This window comes from Eublepharis macularius, chromosome 12 (genome assembly GCF_028583425.1).
Source record: "Eublepharis macularius isolate TG4126 chromosome 12, MPM_Emac_v1.0, whole genome shotgun sequence".
NCBI classification, from domain to species: Eukaryota; Metazoa; Chordata; class Lepidosauria; order Squamata; family Eublepharidae; genus Eublepharis; species Eublepharis macularius.
Window position 1 is genome coordinate 29,848,594 of NC_072801.1, and position 18,313 is coordinate 29,866,906.

General features: G+C 46.8%; 1 protein-coding gene across 3 annotated transcripts in view; it reads right to left on the reverse strand.

The window, feature by feature from the left end:
• Window positions 1-315: 315 nt before the first annotated feature.
• The window catches only part of KATNIP (katanin interacting protein), a 32,777-nt gene continuing 14,779 nt past the window's right edge, over window positions 316-18,313 (reverse strand). For all 3 annotated transcript variants that reach the window (XM_054993329.1, XM_054993328.1, XM_054993330.1), the window contains 16 exons: window positions 17,544-17,756; window positions 16,597-16,737; window positions 14,691-15,486; window positions 10,641-11,381; window positions 9,664-9,872; window positions 9,213-9,288; window positions 8,546-8,723; window positions 7,191-7,356; window positions 6,926-7,083; window positions 6,779-6,843; window positions 6,320-6,430; window positions 3,780-3,919; window positions 3,084-3,185; window positions 2,141-2,301; window positions 874-962; window positions 316-578 (listed from right to left, as the gene is read on the reverse strand). In XM_054993329.1, coding sequence (XP_054849304.1) covers window positions 520-578; window positions 874-962; window positions 2,141-2,301; window positions 3,084-3,185; window positions 3,780-3,919; window positions 6,320-6,430; window positions 6,779-6,843; window positions 6,926-7,083; window positions 7,191-7,356; window positions 8,546-8,723; window positions 9,213-9,288; window positions 9,664-9,872; window positions 10,641-11,381; window positions 14,691-15,486; window positions 16,597-16,737; window positions 17,544-17,756 — 3,405 coding nt within the window. In that variant the 3' untranslated portion in view covers window positions 316-519. The remainder of the gene's footprint in view (window positions 579-873; window positions 963-2,140; window positions 2,302-3,083; window positions 3,186-3,779; window positions 3,920-6,319; window positions 6,431-6,778; window positions 6,844-6,925; window positions 7,084-7,190; window positions 7,357-8,545; window positions 8,724-9,212; window positions 9,289-9,663; window positions 9,873-10,640; window positions 11,382-14,690; window positions 15,487-16,596; window positions 16,738-17,543; window positions 17,757-18,313) is intronic.

Here is an 18,313-nt window from a genome sequence, read left to right on the forward strand (position 1 = left end):
CCCATAGCCTAGAATTGGGGCAAGTGCAGAGCAGCTCATTGGTGCTGCATCTTTGCACCATACTTTTTCAGCTGAAGCGCATAGCACATTTTGTGCAGGAGGTGCTGTCCTGTATGTACTTGTAGGGAAAGCCCTTCCTGGGGTGGGGGGCACCAGCCCTTCTGTGCTTTTTGGCTTTCCCATCTGCGACAAGTTTGGGGAGGCGGCAGGTGCATCTTCTGCAAGGCAGCCACCAACACAGTCCCTTAGGAGGACTTCAGCTGCTGCATCTCCTAGAAGGAGCAAGTGCCAATTTCAGTGAATAGATTTAATAGATCTGCAGCTGATCAAAGTGCTTCTGCTTGCCTCAGCACTGGATCCAAAATAACACCACAGAAGGAATGCTAGCAAAGGCTCTGTCCATAGTTTGGTTGGGGCCCGGCAGAAGATGCAGGCTAGGTCCAAGGATTGTGCACCAGCAGGTCAGCTCAGAAGGGGAGCGGGTAGCATCTGTGAGGTTTGGGCCAAGTCTGCCTTCTGTCACTGCCTTGTCCCGCGTAGGACTCCTTTCTCTCGCATGCAGGTTTTGGGACGAAGTGCTGGGGAGGAAGGGAAGGGAAAGAGCTTTTAAGTTCTGTGGCTGGAGCTGGGATACCTTTGAGAACCCTCTCCCTTCTGATTTGAGGTTGCAGGTGGCATTTGTTACAGCCCACAAAATCAGGGTGGGGGGAGCTCCAGCAGCAGCTCACAGATCCTGGATGATCCACAGCTGCACAAAAAGAACCTGGCTGTTGATCCCCTATGAGGAGCCCAAAGAATAAGACTGGTGGAGGAGCAGAAGGAAGTCCCCACAACAGAGGTTCCGGGTGCTCCCTCTCAAGCAGCAAAGCCCACCTGGGTCAGCAGCAGCCTGTTTCTTCTTGGAGTAGGCAATGACCTGATTGTCATTCATTAGCCGCACGTCCTGATCTTCTATGTGATTGCTATTGAAACAAAAGAGCAAAGAGGGCTTGTCTCAGAGCAGCAGGAGAGGGCCAGGGTGGGCTCCACCTCAGGGTTGCCCTTGCAGATGCCGCCATACAGGGATGGGTTTTTCTCCTCACTTTCTCAAAAATTCAGTTTCCCTTGGCCTTGTGCTCACATGGCCTGCCTCCCTCCGAAAGTGCTTTGAGGGAGTGGGGAGAAACAACAGGACTGTGAGTGACAGGTGAATTCCACCCCCCCCCCCCACCAAATCCTGGCCCATTTCAAGGCAAGAAGGGAGAGAAGCTAGACAGCAAGAGGGAGGCTGCAGCAAGACAAGGGCAAACCCTCTAGTATCTGACCCCTGCATTAAGTGTCCCTCCTCCCTGCACTGCATTGTTCCTGATTCCTGGTGCAGGATGCTGTTGCTCACTCCCCGTGCACCCCCCTCCCCCTGAACCTGCACACCTCTCATCTTGGCAAATTACAAATTGTGCATCTTGAGCGGGGCTTTGGGCTTAGGAAAGCTGTAAAGACAGATGGCTGAAGGACTCCCTCCTCCCCTCCCTGCTGAGGGTGACACTGCAGCAAAGACTTAACTGGCACCAGAGATGCTCAGTGTCGCCATAATATGCACATCAAATTAGATTATTCCTTCTCTGTTGCTTTCCTTTGGCTTTCAATATTGGAAGGAGCTCAATTTTTACTATATTCTCCAAGGAAGAAATCTCATGATGGAAATTGCCTCTTGCTAATCCCTTATCCTGGTCAGAGAAAGAAAGGACGTTCAGAATGGGGAAACAGAAAGGACATGTCCTGACCCATGATTGAAAACACATGGGCCCAGGACTGGCTGAAACCAAGAGAGACGCTTTGGTTCAATGCGTATATGGAGAGAAAGGGAGTAGGGTGCTGCTGAGGCAGTTGAGACACCTCCAGGCCAGAAAGCTAGAATTGACTGGATTTTGTGCTGTGGCAGGCCACTGTTTCGTCTAGGCCAGTCTTCTCTACTCTCCGTGGCAGCAGCAGAGAAAGCAAGACTGGAGAAGACTTGGATGGGAGATGCCAGCATCTGAACACATCCAAGGCATGTTCTCTGCCACTGAGCCCCAGCCCCTCCCCTCAGGCTCATGAAGGGAGGCTACCTGTTCTGATGGCGATGACAGTGCGAACCCCTCCAGACAGACTGTGAACACACCTGATAATGGTGTTCTTCTCTTGGCAGTAGATCTTCTCATCATCTGTGAAGAGAATGGTGTGATACGGGATGATGGGCTCGCAGGTCGGGAGGATGCCATGGACCAGGTAACTCACCATGTCCAAGATTCCATTGTATACAAGCAAGTCATCCACAAGGAGCTAGACGTAAAGAACAGAGGAGATGCCAGGGTTACCAACAGGCGAGATAGTTTCAGGTGGGTAGCCGTGTTGGACTGCAGTAGAAGAGTAAGATTGCGGTCCAGTGGCACCTTAGAGACCAATTAGATTCCAGGGTGTGAGCTTTCAAGAGTCACTGGCTGAAGGCCTTCCCACATTTGCCCTGGAAAGCACCTCAACGGGGATTTTTGCCTTCGCTGCCAGACAGGCCAAACCCCTGGTAGGAGAGCTTTACTTAGACCGGGGCTGTTTTTCCAGCCAAGGCATCCAACGGAACCGCAGTCAAGAGGGCACCAATGCTGTATTGGTGCTCAGTTCACTCTGACCATCAGCAGCATGGGAGATGACTGGCATCACTTCCTGGGCCTGGCTGGGGGCAGCACAGGCCCTACCAGTGACCTTGCTTGGGGTGACAAAATATCTTGAGTCAGTCCTGGCCTAGAATAGGAAAACGTGCACAAAGCTGGCCGTTCTGCACAAAGACCTTTTGGGAGATGTTTTTTCTGCCCCTGAACCTTCAACATACAGCTATTTTCTGTTCTTTCTGCTGCTGTCCGTATTTTACAGAATCTTCCGCACTCAGGAGAGAGAGAGAGGTGTCCTAGAAGACCACAGAGTGTCTGCATTTTCTATGTTCTGAGAATGCTGAGCTTTCTACAGCCAAGAGCAACTTTTCAAGTTGGAAGCGGTAACATAGCAGGATGCACAAGATCCTGAGGGACGAGGGCATTCACTAAACCTTGCAAGCCAAGACAAGCACTCACTCCAAATTCTTTCACTCCTCTTTGTGGAGTCTTTGCGTAATTCCACAGCTTGATCATGGATACTGTAGTGGGCAGATCAAAGACGACATACACTCGATTCACCTGCCACCCAAAAATAGAATCAAATTTAACTTAGTAGCCATGACAAATACATCTTTGAAAATGCCGTGCCTCCTCTTTTTATTTCAGCCAATATACATCCATATGCATATATACTTATATTTGATGAGGACTGTTTACATCTCCAAAATTAATTCCCAAGTAATGATTAATGAACGGTAAAATGTTAGTGAAACAGAAAGGAACACAATTGCATGAGATGAGTCTGTGCGTAGGGTATCATTCACCTCGACAGAGACTCTCTTGGCTTTGGCCTCTTTCTGTGCTCCCCCTGCCTTGCTTCTTCCAGCGTCTTGCTATGGACAGGAAGGTTAACGGCTCTGATATCAGTTGACTTGACTCAGCTGCAGAGCTGAAAGCCAGATTTAGCAGGGAGAAAGCCAGGATTTGCTAGCTACTGCTGGCTCCAATGGGGGCCGGCCTAAGCCTCCACGTGCACAGAACTATGAAGAGCTGGCTGCGTGTTGTAGGAAGCAAGGAGGTTGCCAGTCCAGCCCCAACGATGTTTTCAGGTGTGAGGTGGCAAATAGTGCTAACATGCTATAAGCAGGGGCAGAAAACACAATGGAACCATACCAAGCCAGGAAGAATTGGCGCAAGCCACATGTGCCTCCCGTCGTTTGTGCCATTCACCCCATCGATGAGCTTTTCTGGGGTACGGATATCTCCACAGACACCATCTAAAATGTTAACGCTGTCTGGGAAAGCTGCAATGTCTGAAGCGAAATGTCAAGCATAATATCTGAACAACCACAGCATGCCCCAAAGCATGCTGATCTTCACCTCAGAAGGCTGGATCCTATGACTCCCTTTTCCAGTGAAGCCTTCCTCTGAAGGAGAAAGACTTCATTCAAAAGAGGCAGACTTTTCTCTGTCAGAAGAAGCCTTTCTTTCTCCATCAGAAAAAGTCATTCTGAAGGAAGAGTGTAATAGGATCCCACCTAGAGTAGCAGAGTTGCCTCTTGTGCAACAAAATAAAGCAGAGATCCAGTGACGCCTTAAAGACCGGCAACATTTATTCCGGCAGGAACTTTTGTGAGTCAGAGCTCGTGTCTTCAAAAGCTACGCTGAAGGAAATAATTTTGGAGATTTTTATAAGAAAAATCATACTGAGGGAGAAAAAGAGAAGGAATTGGTACAGACAGAGATGCTGGAATAAATTCAGTCTTTCAGGCGCCATTGGACCACTGCTTCATTGTGCTACAGCAGACTAGGCTACCCCTTTGCAATCTATCAATGCCTCCCAAAATCACATAAGCCATTTTTGCAGCCAGATGACACTGCTGACTCATGTTTGGCTTGTGATTGGCTGCCATCCTGAGATCCTTTTCACATGTGCTGCCGCCAACCCAGGTATTCTCCTCCCTTCCCATCCTGTACTTGTACATTTCATTTTTTTGTCTAAGTGCTTTGGGTTTATCCCATTTCATTTTGTTAGTTTCAGACCAACTTGACAACCTCTTGTCCAAAGCACTAGAAGCGTACAGAGCCCGTTGAGACAGAAACTGACAGAACCTCATTCAAGACCACACTCCAGACTGATACAGTGTCACAGATACACTGAGCATGGTTCTCTAGCCAGCTGTGAATCCTCCTGACAGTACTATCCTCTAACCCACATTTAACCTGTTTGCTAACCAAACTTTCATCAAGGACTTTTTGAATGTTGTAGTAAAATCAAGATATATTATGTCCACAGCATTCCCACAAGTCACTAGTCATGTATCCTGATTAAAAACGTGGTAAGCCTATCCTGGCAGGAGTTATTCTTGGCAAATCCATTCTGGCTTCTACTAATCACCGCATTGTTTTCCAGATGATTACCAACTGACTGCTGGATAATCTGTTCTAGTATCTTCCCTGACTGTTCTGTAGTTTCCTGGATCCTCCCTTTCCCCATTTTGAAGACAGGGACAACATTTGCCCCTGTCCAGTCTCATGGCACTGGCTGGTACTCCAGAAATCTCCCAAGATGTTCTGTGAGTTCCTTTGGAAGCCCAGAATGCAGCTCATCTAGCCCAGGAGACTTGCTCTCATTTATTTAATTTATTAGATTTATATTCTGCCCTCCCCACACCAGCAGGCTCAGGGCAGCTAGGTGTGCCCTGAGCAGCAACTCATTCTCGTATCAGTTCTGTCTCTTCACAATTCCCCCGCTCTGGCAGGGTTGCACACAGTTCTCTTTTGGGGAGAAGACTGAGGCAAAATAGGAGTTGAGCAGTTTTACCTCCCTTTGCCATTAGTTAGCATCTCACTAAGCAGCAGGCTTACTGAGTTCTTCCTCTCCCTGGGAAAGATCCTTCCCTTTCTGTGATGCTCAGCACTCCTTGCCAGGCTCAGCTGATTCTGGGCATGTGCTGTTCCTCTGAGTCCATGACACCCCATCTCTCACGACCTGTCCCTCCTCTCAGTTCCTGCACATGGCCCTTTCTGATTTTCAGCTCATCCTTTCGCTTTTTGTGAACCCTCACTTGCTTCTTAAGATGCCTCCCATTTTCCTTTGTCCTTCTTATGGGGTTCCTTTCTCTAAAAGATTACCTCTCTACATAATCCTCCCTAGCATTTTTCTTAATGGTATTAAAAACAGCTTTCATGAACTTCAAGATGCTTATCTGACTATGCTGACCTTTAGAGTTACAGCTTTACTTGGAAGTAAATCCCATAGAGTCCTGAGATGTATGCTACAGACTGCTGCCAGGGAAAGTGCCAGAGGCAAACAGAGTGATGCAAACTGCTGCTTGCAGCCTCTGAGAAGAGGGAGCTGAAGCCTGCCAATTCCTGCCTCTGCCAGCAGGCTGTGAACAAGTCTAGAGAGGGGTAAGAGGGACTCTTCTCACTTGAGCTGAGCTTTCTGGGTTGCTTCACATTGTCTTTTGCCCTAAACAGAACAATGCCAGCCTGCACCAAGGAAGGAATGAACAGCAGGAGGGCAGCCCATGCCTGGGGAGCGATGAGGGACCTTTGTCCAATCCCAGGCAGACAGTTAGCCAAGGCTGAAGGCTAGCACCCCAGAAGGGCCCAGTGCATGAGCAAGCAGCAGACTCCGGCCCAGCCTTTCCCACTTACGACACCCATCGGAAACACTGGCCAGGGTTCCATCACACCAGAAAGGATACTGTTCTCATTGAGCAAAATCTTCTCTCCACATTCATTATACAGCTCCAGTCCATTCAAGCCGATGTAATATGGATCACCCCAGCTTGTTAGAAGCTGGAACTGGAAGATGACTGGAGAAGAATATTGAGGAAAGAAGAGGCTTATTAATTCTAGGGGCCCCTTCAAGAGGGCTGTGCTTGCAGAAACGGACAATAGTGGTAGGACTTGTGAATCCCCTTCTGGTAGGGGAGCTGCAAAGTTCTCTTGGGGATTCACAGTGCAAGCAAAGACAAAAGGAATTCCAAAGGAGGGCACAAACGTCCTGCAGGACCTCGGGGCGGAACTGGGAGGGTGGTGCTTGGGAGTATCAGTCTCTGTGCCTGCTTTGATCAACCCCGAGGACTGCCCAGCAAGGCAAAACGAGAAGTGGGGGGCACGGGGGAGGTGGGTGGGCATCATGATGCTAGTCAAAAGGATACAACCAGAAGGCATTAAGGGAGCTTCATAGTCCATGCTAGCCTGTTCCGTCTTCTTAATTTCCGTTCTGCCAAAAACAAGAAAAATGCAGCCACAGTGCCCTGAGGCAGCACATGTATGTCTCTGTGCATGAAGAAACAGTGACTTACCTCTCACATGCTGGAGCAACTGGTAGGCCCTTCAGGTAGTCCACAAAAAGGATTTCTTGAGCAAAATCAAAGTGACAGTTGCCAGGCCCTTTGCGGATGAGGAAGCCTTCCGGGGGGGAAATGTGGCAGCCATCCAGCGACACATGGACCACTTTGGCCTGAAGGAAATGGCTCCAAGTGAAGAACTACAAAAGCCCGGCCTTAATGCTCCTCCTTTTGAGTGCCCACCAAACATAACTGACCAGATGCCTTGCTTCCAACTTACCCCTCGATATGTATCCTCTGGAGATTTATTATAGTTCCAGATGCGAAGTCCTGCAATATTTTCTGCTTCAGCAAACTGGATGATAAGTCTGTGATCTTCTCCAGGGCTGAATGGAATAAGCCACATGTGGTTGTCTTCCATTGTGATGTTGGTCCCATCTATTAGTCTAAAAGAAAACAACCAGCCCATCTGAGGCAGCCTGACAGGAGCTTTTGGCACGCAAGAACAGCCCACAGGAAGGCACGCAATAGACAACCACATTGTGTCGGGGAAGAGAAAGCAGATGGGCCTGCATAAAAATTCCATGAAAAAACATTAAACCCTGTAAATGATGCAAACTCTGATGGGCCTGACTCAGCAAGTTAGACCTTGAGTGCAGCCTTCCTTTCTCTCCAGTTCTCACAATCCTAAATGGTGGCTCATGTTTCTAGCACTCCAAAGAACAATTGTGTCAGCACCCCCAAAACGCTCAGTGCCACAGGGTCTCACCTGCACTTGTATCAGCAGGGCAGCAGGGAGATGGAAGGGCTGCTGCTAGGGCCCTGTGAAGGTCAGATGTGCAGTGGAATACCTGTGAAGATCCCCTGGCAATTTGCTTCTGCTCAGCCTTGCCCTGATCTTGGTCAAAGTTCTGTCAAGCCTAAATAATTGGTATTGCAATCAGATGGGGATACAAATAGTTTCCAGGCAATATATCCAAAGCCACAATGCTTCACGTGACCTAATGCTGATGAAATTAGACACCTTGCACAAAGTAAGCAGTCTTCTGGAGCATGATGTTTAAGGGCCCAGTGTTTTGCATGACAGCCCTGATTTAGGCTGCCTAAGGGCCACTTTGGGCCTTTTCTCACAGAAGCACCCAGACCAAATTCAACAAACAGGTTGCAGAGGATGAATCATGACAAGAGGGCTCAGCAACCTCAGCAAGAGAGCCAGTTTGGTGTAATGGTTAAGAGCGATGGGACTCTAATCTGGAGAACTGGATTTGGTTCCTCAATGCTCTGCTTGAAGCCAGCTGGGTGACCTTGGGTCAGTCACGGCTCTCTCAGAGCTCTCTCAGCCCCATCCACCTCACAGGGTGATTGTTGTGGGGATAATCATAACACACATTATAAACCGCTCTGAGTGTTAAGTTGTCCTGAAGGGCAGTATATAAATCGAATGTTGTTGTTGTTGTTATTTACTTAGGGCATTTCTATCCTGCTTTTCTCTCCAATGGGGACCCAAAGCGGCTTACCCTCCTCCCATACCAAAACAATTTAAACAGATTTCAAGAACAAAAAGGTACACCTAAACAACATGCCGGGCTGGAGCTTGCCGCCATGTCTGTTCTCCCAGACCACCATGGGACTCACTTGTCTAAGGTCCTAGAATCATCAGTGTATTCTGCAAGGTCATTCAGATCCTGAGGAGAGGCGAAGATCTGGTCCAAAGACAACGGTAGAGCTTGTCCACCCTTACTGACCACCTCAAGCCCTGTTAGTCCAAGATAATGTGAATCTCCCCAAGAAGCTGTGAAGTTCAGCTGAAGACCTAAATAGAGGCAGAGAATGAACAACAAGATTTGTACTGTCACTCTAGGGAGAATTTGGGTGGCCATCCCACAAAATGAAAGGATCTCCCTGGGCAATGTGTAGGGGGTGCCTGACTGGATAACAAAGCAGCCATGTAGGATGCTGAATTGCCTTGTTCTGGGCCAAACCAAGGTCCAAGAAGAGCAACAAGCCAGTAGCAGCAAGACAGACAGATGCTCTGTCTGTAGCATCCGATCATCAGAGGCCCCTGAGAATGGACATTCCATGGTAGATACACCTTCCACCCAATGTGCAATTTTTTTTATATGTTCATCTAAGTTAGCGACTATCACTTGAGCTAATGAATAAGTTAATATGTGTGAAGAAATGCTTCATTTCCTATGTTCCGAATAAGCTGGCCACCAATTTTTGTGGATGACTCCAAATTCTAGCGTTAGGCATGACAGAAGCAACATGGAACTCTTAGGGGACGGGGAGAAGGACTTACACTTTCCAGTATAAATGCCAGGTTCCTTGGTTACCGTCTCTGGGATGGAATCAGGCACAGTGGCTTGCTCTTGGCTCTACAAAAAGGTCAGAATTACATTCTTTTCCAAGGGAATGCTGGAACAGCCTGTTCCCTTAGCACTTCCAGGACACGGACTTGTGCGCAGGATGTTCTGAGGAGTGCGCTTGGACATACCCCCCTTCTCTTCAAGGTTAGAGGAAGTACTGTGGGCGACTTTGTCCAAAAACAACAGGAGAAAGGAATAGGGGGTGCCATGGGTGGCAAGAAGAGTACCCCCCCTCCCTTCTCTTAGGAGCACAATCCTGCATTCTGAGCTATGTTTAAAGTTTTGTTTTGACAGCTCCCAGTTCAACAAAAGAAACTGCTGCCCCCTCTTATTCTCATCTCCAGCTCTGCGTTCAAGAGCCCATTGTTGTTACTGGTACCCTACCTGTTGATCTTTGGTCCTTGATCCAGCTTGAGTGAAGGGCCTTTCATCCCCCTCCCCATCGGCAGTTCTCGGCCTCTTCAGCTCTTCCTCGTACCTCAGGCTGCACACATTTTTGGCTTCCTCCTTGTAGGACTCATCATAACAGAATATGGCTTCCAAAATATCATCATCAGTTGTGAACAAAATGGTGTCTCCAAATTGTTCTGGCGCTGAAATTGTCAAGTCTATCATGACGACACATTCAAGTCAACAACACCAAGTGCTAAGCTCCCCCCACCCTTTATTCTGCAGGCAGATAGGAAGACTCAATGAGGAGGGGGCTCACACAGCCCCTGCTGGAGACTGAGAGCTCCATGTCTCCTCTTTCCAGCACTTATTTAACACTAGCAGTGCAGCAGGTAACATGCAGATCACTGAGGCAACTCATTTCTTGAAAGACAGACAGAAGGGAGGAGAGGAACCATCAGTGGAAGACACAAGAAAGGCAAGAAAGCAGCTTAGAGAGGTTCGGGAAAGGCCTAATAGGTTTTGTGGGAGAAGGATTTAGGGCAAGGGCAGTCTTGGGATAGGAAATAGCTCAAAGGGGAAAATATCTGAGGGGTTTATGTGATAGAGAGACAGCGTGTGTGCAAGGACGGGAACAAAGGGAAATATGAGAGATCTGACTGGGGCAGAGAGGAGACCTCTCTAGAAGGGCATTGAAAGCCTGCTGCTGTCAAGATGGGGGTGTGGCTGTGGGACAGGAAACCTCTTTTGAGGGATTGCAGGACACAAAGCCACAGAAGAATTTACTTTCTATTTTCATGCCAAAACAGCAGGCCAAACCATTTTAAATGATGAACAACCCTCCATTAGGACTGCTCTGTAACAATGAAAAACAGTAGCTGGTAGGGGAGAAGAGGGCAGTCACCTCCTCCAGCCTTCTTTGAAAGGCAAAATAAGGCAAACCAGAAAGGAAGAAAGAACATTCTGCACACCTCCAGAGAGTGCCCCGGAAGCCTTGGCAATTTCGCCTTTGAAGACACACTGCTCATCCAGAAGTATGGTGATATCCTTTACACCTCGGAAAGAGTGGATGCGAGACTTGTTATAATTCCAAATCCGAATCATAGCCACTGCACAAGGCTTCACAAAATCCAAAGAGATGGAGTGGGACTTCCCAAGGGTGAAGGGAGCCAGCCAGAGATGCATGTCATCTTGGGTCCTATTCACCCCATCCAGTAAATTGGCCACCACTCTGGGGTCTTTGCCATAGGCTGGTAAAATGTTGATATCAGGTGGGTTGGCTTTGATTTTGGCAATCTGAATAGGTTCGCCTTCAGAGCTAAACAGTTCGATCCCGTTAAGACCAACATAGTGCCGGTCTCCCCAGGTAGACCTGATGTCTATTTTCAAATACTGCCCATAAGGCAAGACTGGGATTTTAAAATCATTCCCATCCTCTAGCTCCAGGCAAATTTGTCCTTCCTGCCCTTTTGGCAGCACTAGGGAACCAGGATCTTTTATCTTAAATGGCTGATCTCCTTGCCGGCTGATTTTCTGCTGATGGAGAAATTCATCAAAAATATCCCCTTGGAAATCCATGTTGGAGATTCGACCGCGGTGAGAATGATTGAACTTCTGGAGAGAATTCCATGACTCCTGCAGAGCATGCTCCTGGGCACTGCCCCACTTGGCTCGAGAAGGCCTTGGGCCCTTGGCAGACAGAGGCTCATCACCTGAAAGGGAATTCAGACAGGAACTGGCACAGTTAACCATGAGGACTTTCTCTGCCAAATCTTTGTACAAAAACCTCTGAGTTTATGCAGTGGCTCCCAAATGCCATCAGAGAGCATGGGGAAGGTACAGGACACTAGCACACAACCTTTGTGCCCCTAGACCTAGGACAGGCTACATTCATAAAACATTTTGTGAGCAAACGCAAGGTAGGAGCCCTTCTGACTGCTGGACCAGCAAAGGAAAAACCACATACAACTCAGTTCCCACCAAGACTTAGCTGGCACAAGGCACAATTGGCCAGCTGTTTGGTTGTGAAATCCTCTTTAAAAGGCTTTAAAAATATAGCTAAAGACCACAGTCACATGGGTTTGACAGTCCCATGGAACATGATGGACAGGGATGTCAATTTTATCTCATATAGTCACATCCCTTCCATTGAAAGAATGAATGCAACTAAATCAGCAGGTATCATCTATTCCTCGCAAGATAACAGAATCTTATTAAAGGTTTTATATAGGATAAAATACCTCCCTAAAAAAGAGAACACGAGCACAGGAAACAGAATGGTTTAGGACCTCCTAATATAGACTGGTCTTATGTACCTCATAAAAGTTTCTAAACCGGAAAACAGTAAATGGAGAGCTCTTAAATTGCTGTAACCTCAGGAGTTAACAGCCTATTCTAAAAACACTATAGTTACGGTATGTCTAAAACTAGGGTTAGAAGACCATGTGTTTTCACCTTTACTTTATAAGCTTGCTCCGTCTGAGCTTTGTACAGATCATATATGCACATTTTATTTGTTCATTAAACTTCCCTATATTTTGAATGTTGGAAGCCTAATATCTGTAATTATAATAACAATAATAACTGTGCTTATATACAGCTCTTCTGGATGGATTAGTGCCACACTCAAAGTGGTTAACAAAGCCCGTGTTGTTATTATCCCCACAATACAGCTGGGGAGCTGGGGCTGAGATGAGCGGCTTACCCAAGGCCACTTGCAGAGTTCACTGCAGTAGTGGGAGTCGAACTAGCAGAGTGCTGGCTTGGAGCCCAGTCACTTAACCGCTATGCTACAGCAGCTAAGCATACCATGCCTAATTTGGTCCCACTCTCCAAAGAGTAGTAAAGAGGAGGGGCAGTGGTCGAGTTCACCACACCTGAGGCGTGAAAGTACGAAACTCTGATTGATCATTCCAGTGCTAGCTAAGAGGAGCAAAGTGAGAGTTATGGCAAGCAGGTGGAGCGCTTAAACTGCAACACAGTATAAAGTGCTGGAAGTACAAATCCTTCCAGTGGGAGATACTCTTTCATATTTCTTGGTGGCAGCAGATACTACCCAGAGAGAAGCGGATACCCCTGAGAGTAAGGGAAAGGGATAACCTTGCCAGGCAGAGACCCAGGACAACAATGGGACTCTTTAAAGCTCTTGGAGCAAGAGGGAATAGGGCTTCCAGTTCATTTACTCACATAGCAATAGAACTGGAAGTGACTGAAAATCACTCAGCTGAGCCTCCTGAAGCAAAGATGGGGTTGGCTGTCTCTTTACACACATGCATATAGACATATCCATAGATCAACTGAGACATACCATGCTTCAGGATAAGGAGACTCACTAAAAGCGGTGTCCATGTGAACAGTGCTACAGTTGGTCCAGCAACATTTAGCATGTCTAACTATATGGAGGCCACCACCAAACCTTAACATTTGCACCAACAGCATGGCATGATGCATTTATTTAGAAAATTTCAACACTGCTTCTCCATACTCAACACTCATCAATACTATGAAAGTTAACAATTAATAAATTATAAAAACCCATCATTAAAAACCCAGCCAGAGCATTAAAACAACATCAAACAGTTAACAGCTTAAAATGAGCCTCGTCAAACAGTTCTCTGGCTGGAAGCAGATTATAAAAACAATGCTGAAAGATCAATTCCTTAAATAAAAGTTGGGATAAAAAAAACCTTTTGGCCTGGCACATGAAAGTAAGTAATTATAATAAGGCATAAGGAGGAAAGGCATTCCCCACAGGTAAGGGTGCTACTGCTGAAAATGCCCTGTCTCTGACTGCCATCCACCTCCCATCTGCAAGCAGGGGAGCAAAAAGCAGGGCTTGTGAATATCTTCGCTGGTGGCCTGGATGGTATGGAAGGAGGCAGCCATTCAAGGACTCTGACCGCAATCCATTTAGGGCCTCAAAGATCAGGAACAGCCAACACAGATCTTTCAGTTCAGGGATAATACCATCTCTGCTCCCCGTCCCTGACAATATTCATTTATTTAAGAATTTACATTATTTATAGTCCACACTTCTCATTCAGACTCAAGGCAAATTACATAGTGTAAGTCAATATCAGCAATGGCTGAGACATTCAATAAATAATGCAATAGGGTATGCAAATGCAGATTTGCAAACAAGCAGAAATCTGATACCCTGGCTGCCACATTTTGGACCAACAAATTACTGGACCATTTGCAGAGGCAGTCCTGGGCAGACAGCATTATAGTAACCTAACATACATGTAATCAGAGCATGGATCACTTGTGAACAGATCACGCTTTTTAAGGAATCGCCATAACTGGAGTTATCAGCCAAAGCTGACAAAAATGCACTATTTGCGATGGAGAAGACCTGAGCAAACCAGCTTCTTTAGGGGGAGTACAACTCCCTCTAGGACAGCCTGAATCTGCAGTCCTCCAGAGGCTCTCTCACTGACCAGAAACCTCAATTCTTATCTGGTTTGAGCTTCAGTTTATTGCCCCATATCCACCCCATTATCTTCTCTAGGCAGGGAAGTTCAGGACTCAGGAAGGAAGTTCAGCTGAGCCAACTCAGCTGTTACAGAGAAATAAATCTGCATATTGCTGGCCATGACTGGGCAGAAAGGTGGGATATAAATATTGTAAGTAAATATTAGTGGTACCTCACTCCAAATTCCCCTGATGATCTTTCCCAGAGATGTTAGAGACTGTCTGTGTAAGATCAGTCATCTGAGTGGTACAGCTGAAAGGTGAACAGTTGGCCAAGGGGATGGCAATTTTGGTAGCTTCTCTGGGACAGCTGTAAAGTGTGCTCCAGGCATGAGAGAGCTATACACAGGTGTGTTCATGAACGCTCTAGCACGCAGTCACAAACTTTCATAGGCAGAGTGAGAAGCTGTGAGGCCCATCTATTCCACCCTAATCCCCCATGTGGCGATTGCCATTTTTTCCTCCTGAAAATCAGTTCAGCTCAAATCCTTGTGTGGCCTGGCTGGCCAGCTGACAACAGGAAGGCACACGGTCATGAAATCTCTTACCTTTGTCACAGAGAGCTTCATCTCCACAAGAGTCATTGCTGAATTCTTCCTTTCCTCTATTTCTCCCTAGAGGGACATGCTCAGGTATGCCACCAAACTTGCAGGACAGCAGATTTAGAAAGTCCAAGTCCGCAGCGGACTCCCTTCTAGCTATTGTTGGTGGCTTCACATCAGCACCTGCAGCCCCACCGCAGCCTCTCTCAAACTCAGCTAGATAGAGGTGCGAGTTCTCACCTGTTGTTTCTAGAGAAACCCTCTTCATGTTCCCAGAGGACAGTTGGACTCTGAGGTCCAAAGGGGAAGCTGATTCAAACCACAAAGGCAGCTTTTCCGTAACAGTGCTTGCTTTGCTCTTTTCGCTTGCATAAGAAGAGGGCAGAATTTGAGTCATTTTTCTGCCTGAGAGTTTGTCCATTTGTTCGCTCAGAGAAAATTCATCCTCACAATGGACAGGCTCTGGGATCTCTGGAGAGGAAGGACTCTTAAAATTTTCCAAGGAAATGGAGTCTGATGGCATGTGGGAGCGCTCTTCTGCCTTAACAAGACCGATGGGGGTCACCTTTTCTTTGGGGCAATTTTCTTCTGCAGAAGAGTTCAGATTTAACAACAGCTTGCCTGGCTCCTGGTTCCAAACCCTTCCTTCCCTTTCTTTAGGAGAAAGGATGCTGCTCTTCTGGAGGTCAATAGTAGTACTGTCATCAGTATCAGTATTGCCACAGCTTTTTTGCAATTCTCCAGCAAAGACCAGGGTTCCGTCAACATAGACAGTTACATTTCTTGCTCCTATATTGAGATCCTGAAGGAACACAAACAAATAGTGATGAAACATCAGCTACTTTTTTATTCAATGAATGTCTTTCCTTCTTTCTTGAGAAGCCCAAATGGCAATACATAAACATAGACGCCGTTCAAACAGAATGTTTTTTTAAAGTAGGCCAAGCATTTTAATTTCAATCCATATAAGATTGGATTTCCAAGAGTTAGAAATGCTGGGTGCTGAGGAAGTGCATCACAGCCAACTGTTTTTCTGCAATCTTTGCCACTAATTCCTCCAGTCTCTTATACCACTTTAGACAATCTCACAGTTCCACAGCCTGGATTGATGGCCCATTAAGCCTACCTCAGCATACCCAATTCAGTTTCTTTTAGAAGCTCAGAAAGTTGCAAGAGTTTTCCACAGTTCTCTTGGGGTTCACAGCATATATTTCCCAAATATTGGTGCTTCTATATGAGCATCTCAAAAAGCACAGATGACAATAAAAGAAGCCAGAGGTGATCTCATCTATAATCCAGCAAGAAAAATCCTCTTTGACTCAGTACCTGGAGTTGTTCTGAACAAGTCATCTCAGTATGCTTTCTAAAACAATCTTCTGAGAGCGTTTCCGGACTGGGAATTAGCTGCCATCTGCCATGGAACATGGCATTTGATACACCAAAGAGATGTAATGACATTGTTATGCCTGTCGGCTTAGTATGTAACCAATTCTATGTGTGCAGCAGATTGGCCAGCTGGATCTCAGCTGCAGCAACAAGCAGGCTTTTTTGCAACAGTGCGAAGTAACTCTTTCCCTGTGAACTTCTCTCTGTTTGATCATGATGCAAACAAAATCGAAACAGAATAAATCTAATGGCCCCACATCAAGGAATCCTACTCAAAGCTCTGCTTGCTTTTTTGGCAGTTCTGAAGACACCGTAACAACTCAAATAATTCTAATCTTGTTTCAAAGGTCTAGCAAAAGCACTTCTGAGGCACTGAATTTAAGGCAACCACAACAAGAATAAACAGTCATTAATTTATCCTCCATTTGCCTGGCTCCTCTTCCTCCCCATGAGGAAAGAATGGCAAAGGTTTCCTTTACAATTAGGAAATGCTGAAAGAGGCCCCAAGGAAGAAGCTGTTGCTTACGCCAAGAAGAGGTGTGTAATAATTCCAAATCCTGATCCTGGATATCCCAAAGTCACCTGATAGGCTGGGATTTCGGAGCACAAAATACAGCTGCACCGGTGGCTGGAAACGGCATGTCCAAGGACTATGTTCTTTGCTAACCTGCAAGACAAGGAAGAAGAAGCTCTCACCAAGGACAGCTGAAAGGCTAAGGCACCCTCAGCATTCAAACTGGCAGAGCAAGCAAGCTGCAGCCTCTGGAAAGAGGCTTGCCATGACATATAGACAACAGAAGGACAGTCTAAGTAAATTAATCAGCTTTACAGCATGTCAAGATCTCCACAGAACGTTTACGTACAGATTAAGAGGCAGGATCTCCAAGAGAAGTTGGTGTTTCTGGCTGCCTTCTTTCAGGCAAAGGCTGCCTTCTTTCAGGCCTTTAGGCCACCTGGCTGGCATTCAAATGTTTCTCAAAGGCACCAAAGGTACCACTGGGGCTGAACATTACAGACAAAGGAGCTGTAAAGCCTTTTCAAAGGCTCCCACACAGCTCCATTGCATGCCCAGCATCTGTGCCTCTGCTAAGCAAGAGAGGGCCTCCATCTTGGCCCCTGGGCCTTGGCAATTTATCTTTATACTGTTCTTCCCCCCAAAGGGACCCAAACCAGCTTGCAGAATTTTTTTTAAAAAATCACTTAAACCAAACAACCCACTCTGTTGTCTGTGAGGAATGGAATGAAGCCTATGCTTGCCACACTGCAAGCCCTTTGGTCCTTCCTGCAGCAGCTGTCACCTGGCCCAACCAGCAGAGGCATAAAAACACAAATGTGCTGAAGGGCCAAATCCCAATAAACTGGATGGTTCACATGTTTCCTAGAAGGCCAGCAAATGGTGGTCTTCGGCTCTCCATTAAGAAGTAGGATACAGAAAAGATTTGCTGAAACAGGAGGGCAGTCATGGGGACTTACGTGCAGGTCCCTGTTGACCAAACAGCAGAGGTCTCTGGGTGAGTCAGCATGTCTGATGTCCACATCATGAGGAGAGACAAATACTTTCCCATTATGCAGGTCAAAGAATTCCACTTCTGTCAGGCCCACCCTCTGTGAATTCCCCCAGTTGGAGAGGATCTCCAGGGTGACATAAATGGCATCCTGGACGTCTCGTCCCAATTCCATTTGGTCCTAAAAGGACAAAGAGATACTTATAATGAACACAAGAGTCAAGGACACATGGAGGCCACACCTGGGCAGTGCACATTTGGGGCTCATTGCAGGGTAAAGGCAGAGCTCCAAAGGCTGACACAGAAAAGCCCCTTCTTTTTTCATCTCTGCTTAGCGCTATACCCAGAGCAAATTGCAGCTACAACAGTATTAACTGATGCTATTCAACAATTTCCTGGCAAACGTTCATATCAGAGAAGGGGCATTTTCACCAGGGTTGGAAGCTCTAACACAAGAATGGTCCTGTTTCTAAAGCTCTCCCTATTAACTTAGCAATAGGGCAGGACCCCTGGGCCCCCAAGCCCAGGGTTCAAAGGCCTGCTGGACTCTTACTGTCAACCCTCCAGTTCTCACTAAGCTTAATGATTAGACATGGGCATGAACCAAAAAAAAAAAAAAAAAAAGGAACCACATGATTTGTGGTTCGGGGCATTCCACGGAACCTCAAACCACGAACTTCTGATCTTTTCCCAGTTCAAGCATTGGTTCGTGGTTTATGGCATTTCAACCGCACCGGC